Source organism: Mauremys mutica, chromosome 1 (assembly GCF_020497125.1).
Source record: "Mauremys mutica isolate MM-2020 ecotype Southern chromosome 1, ASM2049712v1, whole genome shotgun sequence".
Taxonomy (NCBI): Eukaryota; Metazoa; Chordata; order Testudines; family Geoemydidae; genus Mauremys; species Mauremys mutica.
This window is the reverse complement of record NC_059072.1, coordinates 30196880-30213925: the sequence shown is the minus strand read 5'-3', so window position 1 is coordinate 30213925 and position 17046 is coordinate 30196880. Positions and strand designations below refer to the sequence as shown.

Genomic DNA, 17046 nt, shown 5'->3' with positions numbered 1-17046 from the left:
AGTCTTCATTAGCATAATTGGTCATCAACTGCCAGGAATTCAGAGTTCACAGCCTTTTTTTTTTTTTTTTTTTTAAACTCTCCATACATAATTGTACCCTTTCGCTCCTAATTTTCTCTTGGGCACACTCAAAATATTGGCCCATTTAGGTAACTCTTGAATCAATGCACTGTTACAGGCTGACAGTGAGTCCACACTGGCAAAACAAAACAAAACAAAACCAAAAAAAAAAAAATAGGATCCATAGATCACAGCAGTCCATGCCATAAGAGAAGCTATAAAATAGTCCAGAAACGGTTGTTTTTTACTACCATGTTTGTCTAAAATTTGAGTTAGAGGACACTAGGTAACTATGACTGAACCTTAATACTACAGCGTCTCCTCATGGAATTACAGTGATGGTGAACTTTGGGTCTTATTTTGGCCAATGTAGGAAAAGCCCTAGAAGCATCCAGCCCATCCAGGAGTAAAGTCTGTTAGGTGGTTAAAGAACATTCTCATCCAAGGTCAGATCCATGCTTTTGTGACTGAGAATATATTGAAGACAGGCAGAAAAGAACCCAAAATAGAAAAATCCACTGTTCCTCTTTAGGACTTTTAGGAGACAGCCACAAACAAAACTGGTTAGAGTGGACTCTTTAGGTAAAGCTCAAGTTGTTATTCTACCTCAAATAGACTTGGTTAAGATGGTAGGTTCTCCTATCAGGCAAACCACTAGGCAAGAGCAGTAAACAACAAAGGAAGCAACATGAAGCCATCAGAGGCTATTGGGCAAGGAATGAAAATTAAAGTTGTTTTAGAAGATATCCAGAAAGACTTTCTGCACTTGCTTAAAAGAAGAACTGCAAAGAAAAAAAAAGTTGCTTCTTAAGACTGTAAAAAGAGTGCCTTGAAAGTTTAATTTTTTATTTTTTTTTAATTAAGAAATTCAGGTCTCATCTACACCAGAAAACAACGATGACTGGAAAAATGGTGATGTTACGATCATGATATGTAAGGGGCCAAGCAAAGTAAAGGACAAGAGTTTTTTTAGATGTTGTTTCAAGCTTTTTGTTAAAACCGTATTTTTATAAACACACAGGAGAAAGGATCCCTTTATTATAGTATCAGTTAAGGTAGGAGTTCATAGTACATATCTAAAAGCTTAAATTCTCCAACAAAATTCAGGGAATATTGCTGATTTTTCTGAAGTCAGAACACACAGGTTTGGGGTTTTTTAAATTATTTTTTTCTATATATCATAAGAGCAAAAACCTACTGTGATGCTGTACCCCATAATGCTTTATGGGAATATGACATAACTGGAATATGTTTTGTGCTGCCTGTGCCATGTAACATCTCGCTGTAAAGGTTATGGTGTACTACGGGGTAAGCAACCTATGGCACGCGTGCCAGAGGCGGCACGCGAGCTGATTTTCAGTGGCACTCGCACTGCCTGGGTCCTGGCTACCAGTCCAAGGGGCTCTGCATTTTAATTTAATTTTAAATGAAGCTTCTTAAACATTTTAAAAACCTTATTTACTTTACATACAACAATATTTTAGTTATATATTATAGAAAGAGACCTTTTAAAAACGTTAAAACATATTACTGGCACACAAAACCTTAAATTAGAGTGAATAAATGAAGACTCAGCACACCACTTCTGAAAGGTTGCCAACCCCTGGTCTACTATATCTATTCATCCTATTTGTACACATCTTATTTTGTACTTGAGATTAAGAATATTAGCTGTATACTTGCTTGATTTCTAAGCAAGCTTTGTGAGGCATTTGGTCAGCTTCTTTAGGAAGGAATTCTCAAGGTTAAGAACCCGATCAGGAAGCACTTGGGGAACAATGCATCTTGGAATGCTCCAATCCACATAAGAAGTCTTCCTGGAGACATACAAGATGCCATGTGGACAATGGCTTCTGCCAGTAAAGACTGAGTCATGCATAGACATGTGACTTGCCCAGGTGACTCCAGAACTCCATCTTGGAACTGGACTTTGCATAGGAGTGAGGAGGGGATCTTGACCCACAAAAGAAAGTCTATTTAAACCCAGGGGAGACCCCTCCATGTAGTCTTCAGCTGTTTAAAGAAAGAGCCTCTCCACACACACCCCAGGATACCTGAAAGAAACTGGAACAAAGGACAGTGACTGCAAGGGTGAGTGATTGCTGGACCCAGCTAAAAGGAGATTAGCCAGTAAAAGGGAGCATTCTGGAACTGGTGAGGATCTTATCTGTATGCAGTTTGATTAGACAGAGATTTGTGCATTTCATTTTAAATCACTTTTTACTTATTAAGTCAGTATGTATTAATACCTGGGGGGGGGAGGGAAACGACTGTCCACCTCTCTCTATCAGTGTTATAGAGGGTGAACAATTTATGAGTTTACCCTGTATAAGCTTTATACAGGGTAAAATGGATTTATTTGGGTTTAGACCCCATTGGGAGTTAGGCATCTGAGTGTTAAAGACAGGAACACTTCTGTTAGCTGCTTTCAGGTAAACCTGCAGTTTTGGGGTAAGTAATTCAGACCCTGGGTTTTTGCTGGAACAGATGGGTGTGTCTGGCTCAGCAAGACAGGGTGCTGGAGTCCTGAGCTGGCAGGGAAAGTAGGGGTAGAAGTAGTCTTAACACATCAGGTTGCATCTCCCAAGAGGATTTCTGTGATCCAACCTGTCAGACCTACTTTAAGAGGTTTTTGGAGATAACGTAAGCTGAATCACAAAACACGCAGAAAAGTATTTGGTTAAAATAAATTTAGTATTAATATTTCATATTTTTCTTACAGGGCTAGTCATTCCCCCCAAAATACACTGGATTCCTGTCCAAAATTGGTGCTCTCCTTGGGCTAGCATCTCAGCTTGAAAACAGTTAGAGTAGGCACTTTGAAACTAGCTTCGCTGCTTGTTCAGAGGCAAAATCCTAGGCACCATCCACTGTAAGTAGAGACTGAAAAATGCACACATTCCCCACTACTGAAATATTTTCTGATGTGCAACACAACCATGCCATTCTCCCATGTCATCCAATCCCTTAGGAAATAGTTGTATGCTGGTGATGGAAGGGATACTATCTGGTCCTGTAAAACGGTAGCAAAACAACTCTCTTAGCATTCTTCACTAGGTGAAAATAGTCTCAGAATTCTTCATGAGGTGAAAAAGCCTATTCCCAGTAAAAGTAATGGGTGTTACGGAAGCTGAGCATCAGTGGTCTCAGAATGCACCGTAACCATCATCATAACTCATGTTTTATGAGGATGCACCAAACCAATTTTGGAAATTGTGTTGCTCTGCATATGTAGTTCAACCATTGTAAGACAGTCATATATCCGTACCATGCAATCAATAATCCTGCAATGGCTTCCTCACTTCAGACTCAGTAGGCACACTAACTTCTTATCTCCTTTACATGGGAGGAAATGTCACAATAGCTACTTGCTGTGATCCATTCTTTATCTTCTTCCTTTGAAGCATAATTTAATAGGATGGGAAAACTTTTGAATTAATTAGCCCAAGTATGGTCCACCATACCCTCATCCCATAGGAAGTGATACACATCTTGGAAATTTTAGGGATTAATCTACTTTAGGGATTTAGTTTGTTGCCATGAAGAAATGATTGATTATACTTCAATCATAGTGAAACATCTGCTCATTAGTCACTTTAAAATGCATGGAAGCATCCTCTATTGTTAAAATTTCCTTATCCCCTGCTAATTGTGTGAATTGCTTTTAGTGGGTACAACTGAACTGTTAAACTAACCGAGTTGAAGCAAACAAAATTAAGTCTTTACGATGCATTTTCCATTCTATTTTGTAAAATTATATTTTAAAAACACATACATGGTTGTAAATTCACGGGTAAGTTTTCCTCTTTGATGCTAGGCTTGATATGTATAGCAAAGATATAATCTCTCTGATACAATTTGGTAAGCAAACCCAACTGAAAAAATGCCCCACTTTTCAGAGCTGTTGTATTGGGCCTCCAAGCTGCAGAACCCAGGGCTGCCCAGAGGGGAAGGCAAGTGGGGCAATTTGTCCCCGGCCCCTGGCACCGTGAGCCACTCCGGGTTTTCGGCAGCAGGCCCTTCACTCGCTCCGGGTCTTCAGCAGCGGGTCCTTCAGTGCAGCAGAAGACTCAGAGCGAGTGAAGGACCCGCCGCGGAAGTGCTGCCGAAGCCTCAGAGTGCCGCCCGATGAATACAAGCGCCACAAGCGGCGGGTGGGCTGGGGGGGGGAGAGGGGGAGCCGTGATCAGCGGCACTTAGGCTGCTCTACCACTGCCGCTTCGTTCTTCGGCAGCAATTCAGCGGCGGGTCCTTCCCTCCAAGAGGGACCTGCTGCTGAATTGCTGCCGAAGACCCGGCTCTGCACCAGGCCCCCTTAATCCTCTGGGCGGCCCTGGCAGAACCCTATATTTCTTCTGAATGTAATTCCGAAAGATTAACGGAACCTAATTTTCTGAAACTTCACTCACTTCGCTTACACAAGAATATGGAACCACTGTTATTGAAAAGGGACTTCTAGATCAGGTCAAATATCTGAATCCAAACATGGAAATGTTAGTGATTCTCACAGCTCTAAAGAAAAAAAATAAATCTAGGGATTTCAATGCCAACTTTTAATAATTAAAAAGGAAAGTGTTTTAGAATTTTGTCCTCCCTCTAGACGTAAGTGTAAGATATACATTAGTACTCTCTTCGGAGTAAGTTTACATACAGATTCAATTCTAATAATCCATACCAGAAAGTGTTATAGTGCAGACAAAGCCACACACACACACACACACACAGAACTGTTTATAAACCCTTCTATTTAAGCAGTTTGTTTTGCTGGAGTTCCATTGGGTAATTTATTATTTTTATAATTTTCTTTATACTTGCTAGACTGAGGTCACTGATCTCCCCTCTTTGGAAAAAATGCATTTTGAAAATGAGTTCATATATAACAACTGCATGGATTTGGCAATGTGTGTAAAAAAAGTTACAATTTGGTCTTCAACTACTTTATTTTTTATTTGTATTTTTTTTTTTAAAACAGGGACAATTCTCTTCTGCTACCCCCTCCTCACAGGAAGTTAAATGTAAACATTATGCTAATCTAACATTGAGGTTGCAGAGTTAAAACTACAGTCAGGAAGCGCAAAAGTTGATGTTTTTACAACATGCTAACCTAGATCCAAGAGGTGCATGTGTTTTATGGCATATGTTTCATAACATGAACTGAAATACTTTAATCTACACATTGTACAAGAAATTTATGTATTATAATGAAACTCTAGTACCCCATAGTAAAGTTTGCGCACAGATTTCCATAACTTGAAAGCATTATGCAAGATCTGTGTGTTGAGTTAAAAGATCAATTTCAAATGCATATTCATATGAGTTACATGAATTTCCTAGAGCACTTTGAAGGAAAAAATAATAAGGAGGTTAGTTATAACTATTTCAAAAAGCTCCATGTGACCAAATATTTTCCAAAAAGTTACATTTTCTTCAGACCTCTTATTAATAAAGTGCACTAGAACAGTCTGAGGAATGTAATTGAATATGTACAATTATTTGGTATGAGCATTTAGGACAAGTGTGAGTTAAAAGTGGTCTTACGTTTTGTAAGAGTAAAGGTTCCTAAAATTTAACATCGTGTATGTTGACACAATGTTACTTATGACAAACTATGGAAACAGCATCCAGGAGTTACGTCAATACAATGGCAGAGGGTTTGGGATGCTGCAATATAACAAATATACTGCTAACTATGAAGGTAGAAGTCTTCAGACGATGCAACTGTAACCTATCCTAAATCATGAGGCTCTTTGTCCCCCTATAAGGGCTACAGCAGACAGTCATTTATGAGTCTATACTGCCTTTGAGCTAATGGACCTGTATTTCAGCTCATGCACTAGCAGATCATGCTTCTAGATGCAGGCACTGAATCCCTTCAGATTCATGTGAAGATCTGAATAGCTGTGGACCTCTAAAAGCTTGGGATGAGCATCTCTGGTCATGAGGAGTATGTAACCCATTCTGACAGCTCAGGTCTTTACCCCTTATAGGGCTGTTCACAATGACACCCCCTCTCTGGGAGAATGAACTCCAGACCTCTAGATTTAAAAGCATGAGCCACTACTGCTTCAGCTCAGGGGAGTTAAGCGCCTACATCCTTTCTGGGGGGTGGGGAGGGAATAAATAAATATATATATATGATTTTAAATAAGTGTGTGTGTGTGTAATATATATATATATATATATATATATAGATATATATATATATATATATATATATATATATATACATATACATACACACACACACACACACACACACACTTAAAATCATGCTATGCACCTATCTGCATCTAAATGCCTAAATATCTGTAAAAATGTGGTCCTAAGGCCTTTAGTTCAAAAGGCAGGAGCAGGCTCAAACCTCCAGATATTGTGTAGCTACTAGAGAGGTACAAACTCACATTGTTAGTGGGGATTTTGCAGTGTTTTCAGTATTTAAAAAAAATAAAAATTAAAAAAAAAATGGTCCAGAGCATTTGAAATAACATCTTAAAACAGTGGTGTACAAATGGGGTCAGTAAATATTGACAATACTTTGGTCAAGCATTAATGTCAAGATTATATTTGGTGCTGACCCTCGCTGTCAAGGGGACTCAGTCTCTCCCTTAGGAGACCCTCCACTAATTATACCCCAACCTCTGATGCCCAACCCTTTTTAATCCTAACCCTTGCCTCCTCCAGTAGATTGATTAGCCTTATTGAGATTACAAGACAGGATGGTGATCCAGAAGAAGGATGCTAGAATGAATATGGTGTATGTGTGTGTAAAAACACAAGGCTAAATTATTTAATCTGAAGTACAGAGGCTGAAAAGCTCTATTACAAACATTTCCTACATTTGGTAAGCATTTTGAATGCTGGTGTCACAGGAAGGGTATGCTTCAAACGGGCAGAAAAGGAGGAAGCAGAGGGAAGGGGAGCACAGAAGGCAGACCAGCCGATGGAGTGCGGGCACACTGCCTGCTGATGCACTGTTCAGGAAGTGAGAGATGACAGAGCTTCTGTCATCACTACTAAAATGTGGCGAGTTGCTCTTGACATATCTACTTTATCACCATTTGAAAAGTTAGAGAAAGACCCTCCTTTTGTGAGCCTCAGGAGGGTTGACACAGCCAGAAGCAGCTTCAGCAGTATAGAGCTATGGCATAGGCTAAACCTTGTTATTAGGCGTGGGGCATAACTACCACCTTACATTTTTAAGTGTAAAGAAGCCATTGTAATCAGGTATTTAAGACAGTTAAGTGGACTTCATCACAAAACACAGACGCACGTTTCCAGCCAAAACAAAAAGACACATCCAAGACCATTCAGGATATGTCTACACAGTAAGTAGATAGCCTGTGACAGCTGACTTGGGCTCATGGAGCTCAGGATGTGGGACAGTTCAATTGGGATGTAGACATTTGGGCTTGGACTGCAGCCTGACCTCTGGGACCTTCCACCTTGCAAGGTCCTTGAGCTGAAGACAAGGCTCTATCCCCAGAACATTTACTCTGCAATTAAACTGCCCCTTAGCATGAGTCAGCCAGCCATGGGTTTTTAATTGCAGAGTAGACATAACTCAAATTCCTAAGGGTATTTGGGCAGGGGCTCAGCTGGTGTTGTTTGGGTAAGCATATGAGAGGGAGACAGGACAGAGTCAGACAGAAGCAGAAAGCCTGCCAAGCAGACAGTAACATAAGTGGAGGTAATGTGGCCCTGAGACACAGCTCAGAGGGGCGGGGGGGAACTTAGGTGCGGAGTGCTGGTTTGAAAGGCAGGCTTCTAACACTGAGCAAAGAAATTGTCCCCTACTGTATTGTAGGATACAGAACTTTAGAATATAACAAAGAATATACATGCATCAAAATTAAAAATTCTGTGAATATTTTAAAATTCTGCATATTTTGTCAAAATGACACAATATAATGACACTCCTGCTGTTAGTACAAGGCGGCTGGGACTGACAGCAGGTGGGAGTGCTTGGGGGGGGAGGGGAAATCACAAATTCTGTGGGGAAAAATAAAAATTCTATGGGAAACACTGATTCCATGCAAATTCTACATTGCATAGTGGTGAAGAATACCAGAAGGAGTACTTTGTAAATAAACAAGATTACATGAAAGAAGATAACTGACTTATCAATTTCTCCTAACTGAACAAATCCCAACACTGCAAATTTGGCTAACTGCTCACATCAAGAGAAGTAACAATAGTTTCTCCCTTCCCTTACCCTAGGGACCTACTGAGTGTAGTAAACCAACCATGTACAAACGAAAACAAAGAAATTATAACAAGTCAGGACCTTCCAGACAGCTCATTTTTTCCCCACTTAACGTCTCAGATTTCCCTCTTCTTCTACTCACTCTTACTCCAACAAACCCTTCATCTCTGCCACCTCAACCCCCTGCCCCCCAAACCATCTAAAACTATGTTATAATATGAATATATAATTAGGAATCCATGGAATTAACAAGACATGGACAATTCACTAGGACTGAATGAGCTGAATTAGTGAACGTCACTGCATGTTTCAGACCACACCACAGCTATTGCACATGTACATTAACTCGTTTTACTAAATATGCTCCACTAGGTAGCTGAGGGCAGGGTAAATGCATAGTTTGCAATGGTACAGGGGTGGAAGCAGAAAAAAGAAAGTTCAATTTGCATACAAAGTCCTGATTATTACCTTTTTTCATACGGAGGCAGATTATTTTGCATCCCAAATGTTGTCATTCACCTGTAACAGTGCAATCCTAATTCAAATGCAAGACCATTCATTCCTAGCCTGCTGTTTCATGTTTGAAAAGGACTGGGGATACAGACAATGCTAAAGAGAGACCTGCATCTTAGATAACCACCAGAATATAAAAATTGCATACAGATGGAATTAGGCTAGGTTTAAATGTCGCAAGATTAGCAGGATATATAGTGGTTTTCTGCCTTGCTGTTGCTTTCCATACAGGAATGAATTGTATCACACACCCAGTTCAGTTACACTTCTGTTTTCCAACAAATTACAAAAAAATCTTTTTAACAGGCACACTTCTTATGCAAAAATATATGGCAAAAAGAGGAATAAATTTTGTTGTTCACCTGCTGTCCTTTTCTTTTCATATGTAATACCAGGATTCCAGTTTGGTTGAACTGACAGAAATACTGACTAAAATGTCTACATTTTGCATATTTCTAAATTTCTGTTGCTTTCATGAGATTATCCAAGCTCCCTCTGGTGGCTACTTTAAAACTCCAAAACTTCTCTCACTCACTCACTCTATGTAGAGCTTGCAGGATAAGAGCATCATTACTTTTATACAGAAGGTTGTGGGTTGTTCAAATCCTGTTGGGATCATTACATATTCTATTAATAACTTTTTTGCTCAGATTGTTATGAATGAATGACTAATGTCTCATTTTCTAAAAAAATAAGCAATATCAAAATATCATCACATGTATAAAGAACCGCCACATTTGAAAGAGGTCAACAATTTTATTCAGTTTCTGCAGTGCCTTCCATCGAAGAATCTCAGCACATTTACTTTACAAAGGCCCTGCAAGACAAGCATTATCTCTGCTGTACAGATGGGAACAGGGAAGCACAGAGAGGTAAAGTCACTTACTTAAGGTGACACAGGACGTCTGTGACTATCACAAATAAAACCCTGACCTCCTGATTTCCGGTCTGTACTTCAACCCACAAAGCCATATTGCATTCAAAAACATGGAGCCAAAATCTACTACTACTCTGGTTTGACACCAACATAACCAACACCTTTGCAAGAGAGTGTAGAATCAGGTCTGTCTAGATCCTTAAACGCAAAAACAAATTTAAAAAATAAAAATAAAAAAATCAAAGGACCAGTCTCTGTCCTAGTCCCATTGAAGTAAATCTTCTCTTTCATATGGTATTTGAAAAGCAAGGGGCTGGCATTATAATTGCATTTTGAGATTCAAAAGCCATTCTAATGCTTCTGGGGTAGCTAAATGGATCCTCCTGGTGCCACCACTGTAAGCATGAATTGGACAGCTGTTCATGATGTATCACATGGTTTGTACCTCCCCAGTCACAATTTCTTGATTCTTTGATCTTTCCATTTGTGGAAGGGATATCCACAACTTCCGTGCATTGTCTGAACATCGTTGAGTGCAGTCCACTGAGTATGGGAAAGGCAGAATCCCGGGACCTCTTGGCTGGATCTTGCATCAGGTCTTTATTTGGGATGTCACAAATGGCCCATGATTTGAACCAGCAAGCGCTCGTGTCCTTTCCATTGCCCTGTAGTATTAACACATGTATCCAGAAAGGCTTCTTGGATTTGAGTCTGGAGAGTGGCAGTGGATTACGGTGTTGCTGTATTGGCCGGTCCAGTGCAATCGGGATCTTGCTGTACTCCAAGACCATAGCAGCATCTCATCTGATATTGACTGGTGCAATGCCCACCAAAACTAGAAGCCATGGTACAAACACAGATTTGAGACAGTCCTTGACAATCCTGAGCACAGCATAAATGTCAGTGTCAACAAGAGTGTCTCACTGAAACTGAAATTAATTGAAGTAAATGAAGTCAAAAGAAGTTTGCCAATGGACTACATTGAGACCCTAAGCTGGAACAAAAATAAAGTTAAACTTTTTAGATGCAAAAGGTAAATAGCACAAATTAGATCTAATCTTCAATTGTTCATAAACCCCAATTACTGTCAGAACATTATAAAAGAAACAAGTATTTATGGTAATGATGCAATTTTCCTTACTGTACTCGATATAACATATAGGGCAAATAACATACATTGTATGTATCCATGACGACACTGTAGGCAATATAGAAATAAGCCCACATACAAAGTATGAGGGCCTAGAGTTAAAAAAAAAAAATCATTCCCAACCTTAATATTTGTGGGTATTAACAGTGCATCAAAAGCTTTCCATCCAGGGCATACAGTATATATTTTGATTGTTTTGTACATCAGCACTGTAGTAAATTTAACTGGAACACCTTGACTATGACTTAGTTTAACTTTTTTTCTTTAAAAAAAACTGAATTGCATCACAGCAAGTATGTTGGTAACAAGTTACAGAATTCTCAAAAAATGGGCTCATTCAATGGCTGAGAAATAACACTCAGTGTCATTCTCAGTTCTTCTACACAACAATGTCTGAAAGTGCAACAGAGAGAAGGAAGAATCATCTCCCAAAAACCAAAGGAGCCACCCTGGATGGGATCTTTGGAGCCCTTCAATCTTCCTTAGATGAAGGTTGGTGTCGATAAAAGCTTTAAGTCTGGGGAGAAGGTGGGGTAACTGAAGAGTGACACGTGTGGAGTGCAGTGTTGTTGTAACTGTGTGGGTCCCAGAATATTAGAGAGACAAAGTATTATTTAGGACTCATTTGGCATGTAGTAGACCCTCCCCCCCCCATCAAGATTAAAATGGAGTAAGTATTGTCCACATTTTAAGCTCATCTAGTACACCTTGGAAAAGAAGCCATCAGGTAGAATTAACTGTATTTACAGTCCATACAGATGTGTATCAAGAACTATACACCAAAACCAAACAAAATAGCAATTCATACTGCTCAAGGAAGCACTAACGGAATCTAAATCCTGATTCTTTGGCTTCTAAAACAAATGCTGTCTAGCTGAACCAAAGAATTTCTACTAGCTTATTAGTGTATTTTCATAGTTATACCTTCAGTATGTGTCCAATGGAGCAAAACAGAGCAGAAAACCACAGAGGTTATGAGGTTAGATACCTTAACACGTTCTTTTAGTGTGTTAATCCAGAATCTATTTTTTCTTATTCTCTACTTTTGATCACTCTCTTTGCCTCTAGAATTGACAAGGGAGATATTCATAGAGGAGGACCCTCAAAAAAACCCAAAAACCTGGAAGTTGGAGAAGGGAATAGCAGAGAACAACTTCTTCCCCATTCCACTGCATAAGCCAGAAGGGACAGCACTCCTCCCGTTTTAGGTGGGCTGGAGTGAGGGAATAGAATCCCATACCAACTAGAGGCCAATAAGAAAGATGATGTTCCCAAAACACGTTGCTTAAAATATTTGCCTGAGACTTGCACTAGTATAAAATGGTTGTGGACAGTCTGAGGTTATGTCTACGCTTAAACAAATGCAGCAGCGCATCTTCAGCTGTAGCTGTATCTCTTCAGCATGGCCACTCACTACAGCAAGGGGTCTCCCATCACTAGTTAATCCACCTCCCTGGCAGGCTGTAGCTAGGTCAACAGAAGAATTGTTCTAGTGCTATCTAGACCTCCAGTTAGATTGACTCAACTATGTGGCTCGTGAGCAATGTAACTAAGGTAAGGTAATAGGTAAGGTAATAATTGGAGATATACCAATCTCCTAGAGCTGGAAGGGACCTTGAAAGGTCATCAAGTCCAGCCCCCTGCCTTCACTAGCAGGACCAATTTTTTTTGCCCCAGATCCCTAAGCGGCCCCCTCAAGGATTGAACTCACAACCATGGGTTTAGCAGGCCAATGCTCAAACCACTGAGCTATCCCTCCCCCTGGGTCAACTTAACTTGCTAGAGTAGACCTGGCCTAAGGATATGTTCTTTTGTGGTTTGGATAGCTACTACTTGCTGCTAAACTTGCTTTCCATCTCCACATAGTCATATTCCTAATCCATATTTTGAGTAAATTAGAGAACTACACTTAATGGTAAGTAAATACCAAGAATAGGGATCTGTGGAGATAATGTCTCTCATTCTGTACAAATTTTGGAATTATTAAAAACCTAATCAATATCCAGGTGCCACTCCACCCACACATCACCGCTCATTTCCTCCCACAGCTAACTGCTTTAATGCTTTTTATGGCATGGCACATGACTCCAGAAGTAAGAATCTGTGGAGGCAATTTCATGAGAAGCAACATTGCACACTCAGCTTTGAAAATGACTATCTGCATGGGTGCTCTCATTTGTTAGAGAACCATCTACTGTAGATGGAGAAGAATCAGAAAACTGGCCAAATACACAGCCCAGGATACTGAGCCTGAATGAAGTGGTGGGACAGATATTTATCCTCATACTCATCAACTACTTCGCACTGATATAGCACTTTTCAGGTTCAAAGCCATATGCAGACCTTAATCCTAATAACCAACTCTAGGAGGTAGTATTATTCCCATTTTACAGATGGGAAAAAGGAGGGAAATAGGCAACGCAACCTGCCCAACACCATATGAATCCACTGCAGAGCTCCAGTTAGCATTCCATCACAAGCCTCACCGCTTTCTGCTAAGCACAAAGCCCATTCTCTGACCTTGCCTTCTCTAACACACACATAGCAACAGGTATATTTACATTAAAAAAAAAACCTAACAAAACCAGCCAGTCCACTGCCAGCACTTCTCTCTCTGGGGAAGAGAATGAGAGAATTAGCCATACAGGTCAGGTATGTAGCTACATTGCTTAATATGCTACTGGAAGGCACTCAGATACTACAGTGATGAGCCCAGGATAAAACCTGTCATTCCTCCACAGCACACAGGGGAAAGAAAGACTCCCAGTCGGACTCTCACTTTCAGGCTACACAATACGCATGTCATCCCTAGGTGAGGGGTCGCCCACTTTTGAGGGTCAGTGCTGGTAGCCAGATGGCCCCAAGCAGAACAGTGCTGGCCCCTCACCTCCTGTCACTCTAGCCGGGAGTGGCATTTCCCTGGCGGGAGACCTGTGTGGTGGGGGCAGACCCAAAGCACCCTCACTCCCAGCGCTTCCCCGGCTCGCCTGTGAACTCGCCAGCGACTCTCAGCGCTCAGGTCAGACTTGCCGAGTTACTGAAACAAAGTCACGCGTCACGGAAAGGGACAAGCCGCGGCGCAGGAGGGGGTGGGGGAGCCGGGGCAGAGAAGCAGAGGGAGGGAGGGAAGGGGAAGCGGCGGGGATCGAGAGGGAGAGGAGCGGGCTGGCAGCGCAGGACTCACCGATGCCCAGCCCCACCACGATGCGCCCCCCTAGCAGGGTCTCCTTGTCCGGGGCAGCGGCCAGCAGGGCGGCGCCCGCGATGAAGAAGCAGCTGGAGAGGAGGATGCAGGGTCGGCGGCCCCACAGCCCGTTCAGCACCCCGCCGGCCAGCGCCGAGAGCGCGGCGGCGCCCACCGTGCTGGAGACCAGCAGCTCCTGCCAGAGGGCGCCCAGGTTGAGCTCCCTCTTGAGCAGCAGCAGGGCCCCGGACACCACGCCGGTGTCATAGCCGAAGAGGAAGCCCCCCAGGGCGGAGAACACCGACACCACGTAGACGAAGCCCGGGGTCTCGTCCTGCTGGAACTGCCGCCGGGCCGCCCGCTCCAGCTCCCCGCCGGACGCCTGGCTGTTGATGCTGGAGCAGGACTCGGCGGCGATCAGGCTGCGCTCCCCGGCCGCCGCCGCCGCCGCGCTGGAGCCGGCCGAGCCGTCCGGCTGCCTCCGGCGCTTCTCGCCCATCAGGTTGCTCAGGCTCCGCAGCGTGTACTCCACATTCTCACTGGCCTTGCGGGACATGGGGCAACCGCCGCCGCTCAGCGCCCCCCGCCCGGCCAGGGGGCGGGCTCGGGGCCGCTGCTGCTGCCCTGCCGGGGCCGCGATCAGCCGGGGCGCATAGGTCCTGCCCGCGCCCGCACTGGGGGGAAAGTTACCAGCCGCGGCCGCCGCTCCCGGAGCTCAGGGGGAGTTTGAGCCGGAGGGAGGCTCGGGCGGGCGGGGAAGGGACTCGAGCCCAGCTGGCCGGGCGGGGCGGAGTCGCCACGGGGGGGCGGGGCTACCTAGCCTGCCAGTCACGGGATGGGCTGCTTGGCTCTTACTGAGCATGCGCGGGAGCTCGGAGCATGCGCCTTAACCACAACGAAGCCCCTGGCCCTGACCTGATGCCCGAACTTGAGCGAGAAGGGAACGGGGCGGGAAATGTAAACAGGGGGCGGGGCCGGGGCCCACGCTAATGATAAAGGTCCCTCACGTGAGTCAGGCCCGGGGAGCCGCCCAACCACGTGTCTGGGGTCGCCCCGGAGCAGGCTGGGGTCCGGCAGCCTGGGGCGCAGGGAGACGCTGATTAGTGGCAGCAGGCCCCGCGGAGGGGCGGTGCGGGTGGGGGCAGCGCTGCTCTCGCTGAGGGGAAGGGGGAGCACAAAGCCCAGGGCAGTGCGTGCAGTGCACCTAAGAGCCTGTGCTGAGGCTGACCCTAGCAAGTCCGCTGGTCCCCCGACACCCTGCAGCCAGCGCTGGGACTGCGCCGCGTGCGCGGACCGCTCCTGACCCCGGGACCTAGCCAGGCTGGAGAGGGGAGTGGGAGGTAACGACACCTGCAGCTAACAGCACCAAGAGCCGGCAGGAGTCACAGAGAAAACCTGAATCAGTCCTAGTTTATGAGGCTGAGAGTGGGCGGCAGTGGAAAAACCCCGGACAGGGTCACTGCCACCGTAGTCTATTTCAGTTTATCAGTTACAAGATTTTATTTATATATATATATATAGCAATGCAAATAACAGATGCTACTCACAGTAGAGGTATATACAAGGATGGGGAGGGCTAGGTATTGAATATCAGTCTGCCTCTTTCTCCTAACCAGTATCCCTTCTTCCTCCACACAGTATCCTGCTGAGGCTAGATTTTACAGCAGGGACTAAGGCCCAGCACTGCAACGCCCAACTTTAGGCACCTTGCTGCCCTGGGGAATCCTCAGCCCAGAGTTAAGCAGTCGGGCTCCCTATACAAAAAATGAGGAGAGTTAGGCCTTGGCTACACTTGAGAGTTACAGCGCTGGTGGTGGCTTTACAGCGCTGTAACTTACTCCCCGTCCACATTGGCAAGGCACATACAGCACTGTATCTCCTTGGCTATAGTGCTGCTTGTACTCCACCTCCACGAGAGGAATAAAGAGTATAGCGCTGCTGCTGCAGCACTGGGGCGCCAGTGTAAACAGGGAATAACCTTAATATGCAGTAACTGACCTCCGGAAGCTTCCCATAATCCTTTTAAGTAAAGATTACTCTGTTTTGTTGTGATGCCTCTCTTTATTTTGTTGTGAACTCCAGGCTCCTGAAGCTGCTTATCAAAAAACCAAACACAGCTAGTGTTTGCTGTGACTGAGCAGAGGCAGGCAGGGGGGGCTCCCTTTGGAATGCCCACAGCTAGTGTTTGCTTGAGGAGAGGGAGAGGGAGGGGGCTTGAGGAGAGAAGCAGCGGGCAGGAGGGAGGGAGCGGGGGTCAGTTTTGGGGAGGCTGCTTATCAGCTGCTTTTGCTGAGAGAGGGGTGGGGGAGGGGGTCGGAACTTGCAAGGCAGCTGCTGACAGAATGTGGGCTCCAAAAATCCACTCTCTCCCCCATGCTCCCTGTCACACTCCCCCCACCCCCCTTTTGAAAAGCACGTTGCAGCCACTTGAACACTGGGATAGCTGCCCATAATGCACCGTTCCCAATGCCGCTGCAGATGCGGCAAATGTGGCCACGACAGTGCGCTGGCAGCTGTCAGCGTGGCCAGACTGCAGCGCTTTCCCTACACAGCTGTACGAAGACAGGTTTAACTCCCAGCGCTGTACAGCTGCAAGTGTAGCCATACCCTTAGGCACCTAAGAATGGGACTGACAGAAGCCACATACTGAGTGGAGAGTAGCCTAAGCTAGCCACTAGGAAACTACACTGAGAGCCCTACCCTTTTCAGAGGCAGTTAGGCACCTGTCTCTGCTTGGGATTCAGGCAGGGCCGGCCCACAACATTTTGGCACCTGAGGTGGGGAGCTCAAATGATACCCCTATGCCCCCTCACTAGGGCCAAAACTTTGAAAGGTCTCAATTCTACCTTTTTCCTATTCTACTTCTCTCATGGTACTGCTTTGCTACCTACCCCAATAAAGGAGAACTAACACTTTAAATTTTTGAACAAGGCATTTTAAGTTATCACTTAACTTTAAGACGCTTGAACAGCAAATATAACTTTTCTTGTCTGCATAGTAAACACTGGCATTTTTATCTGTTTGAATAATCAAAGTGGTGCTTTCCGTGCCTTCTTAGT

At 44.1% G+C, this 17046-nt stretch overlaps 1 protein-coding gene across 2 annotated transcripts in view; it reads right to left on the bottom strand.

Annotated features, from left to right (window-relative positions):
• SLC2A13 (solute carrier family 2 member 13) overlaps positions 1 to 14887 on the bottom strand; it is a 343282-nt gene extending 328395 nt beyond the window's left edge. For both annotated transcript variants that reach the window (XM_044992726.1, XM_044992736.1), the window contains exon 1: positions 13988 to 14887. In XM_044992726.1, coding sequence (XP_044848661.1) covers positions 13988 to 14543 — 556 coding nt within the window. In that variant the 5' untranslated portion in view covers positions 14544 to 14887. The remainder of the gene's footprint in view (positions 1 to 13987) is intronic.
• Positions 14888 to 17046: the final 2159 nt, after the last annotated feature.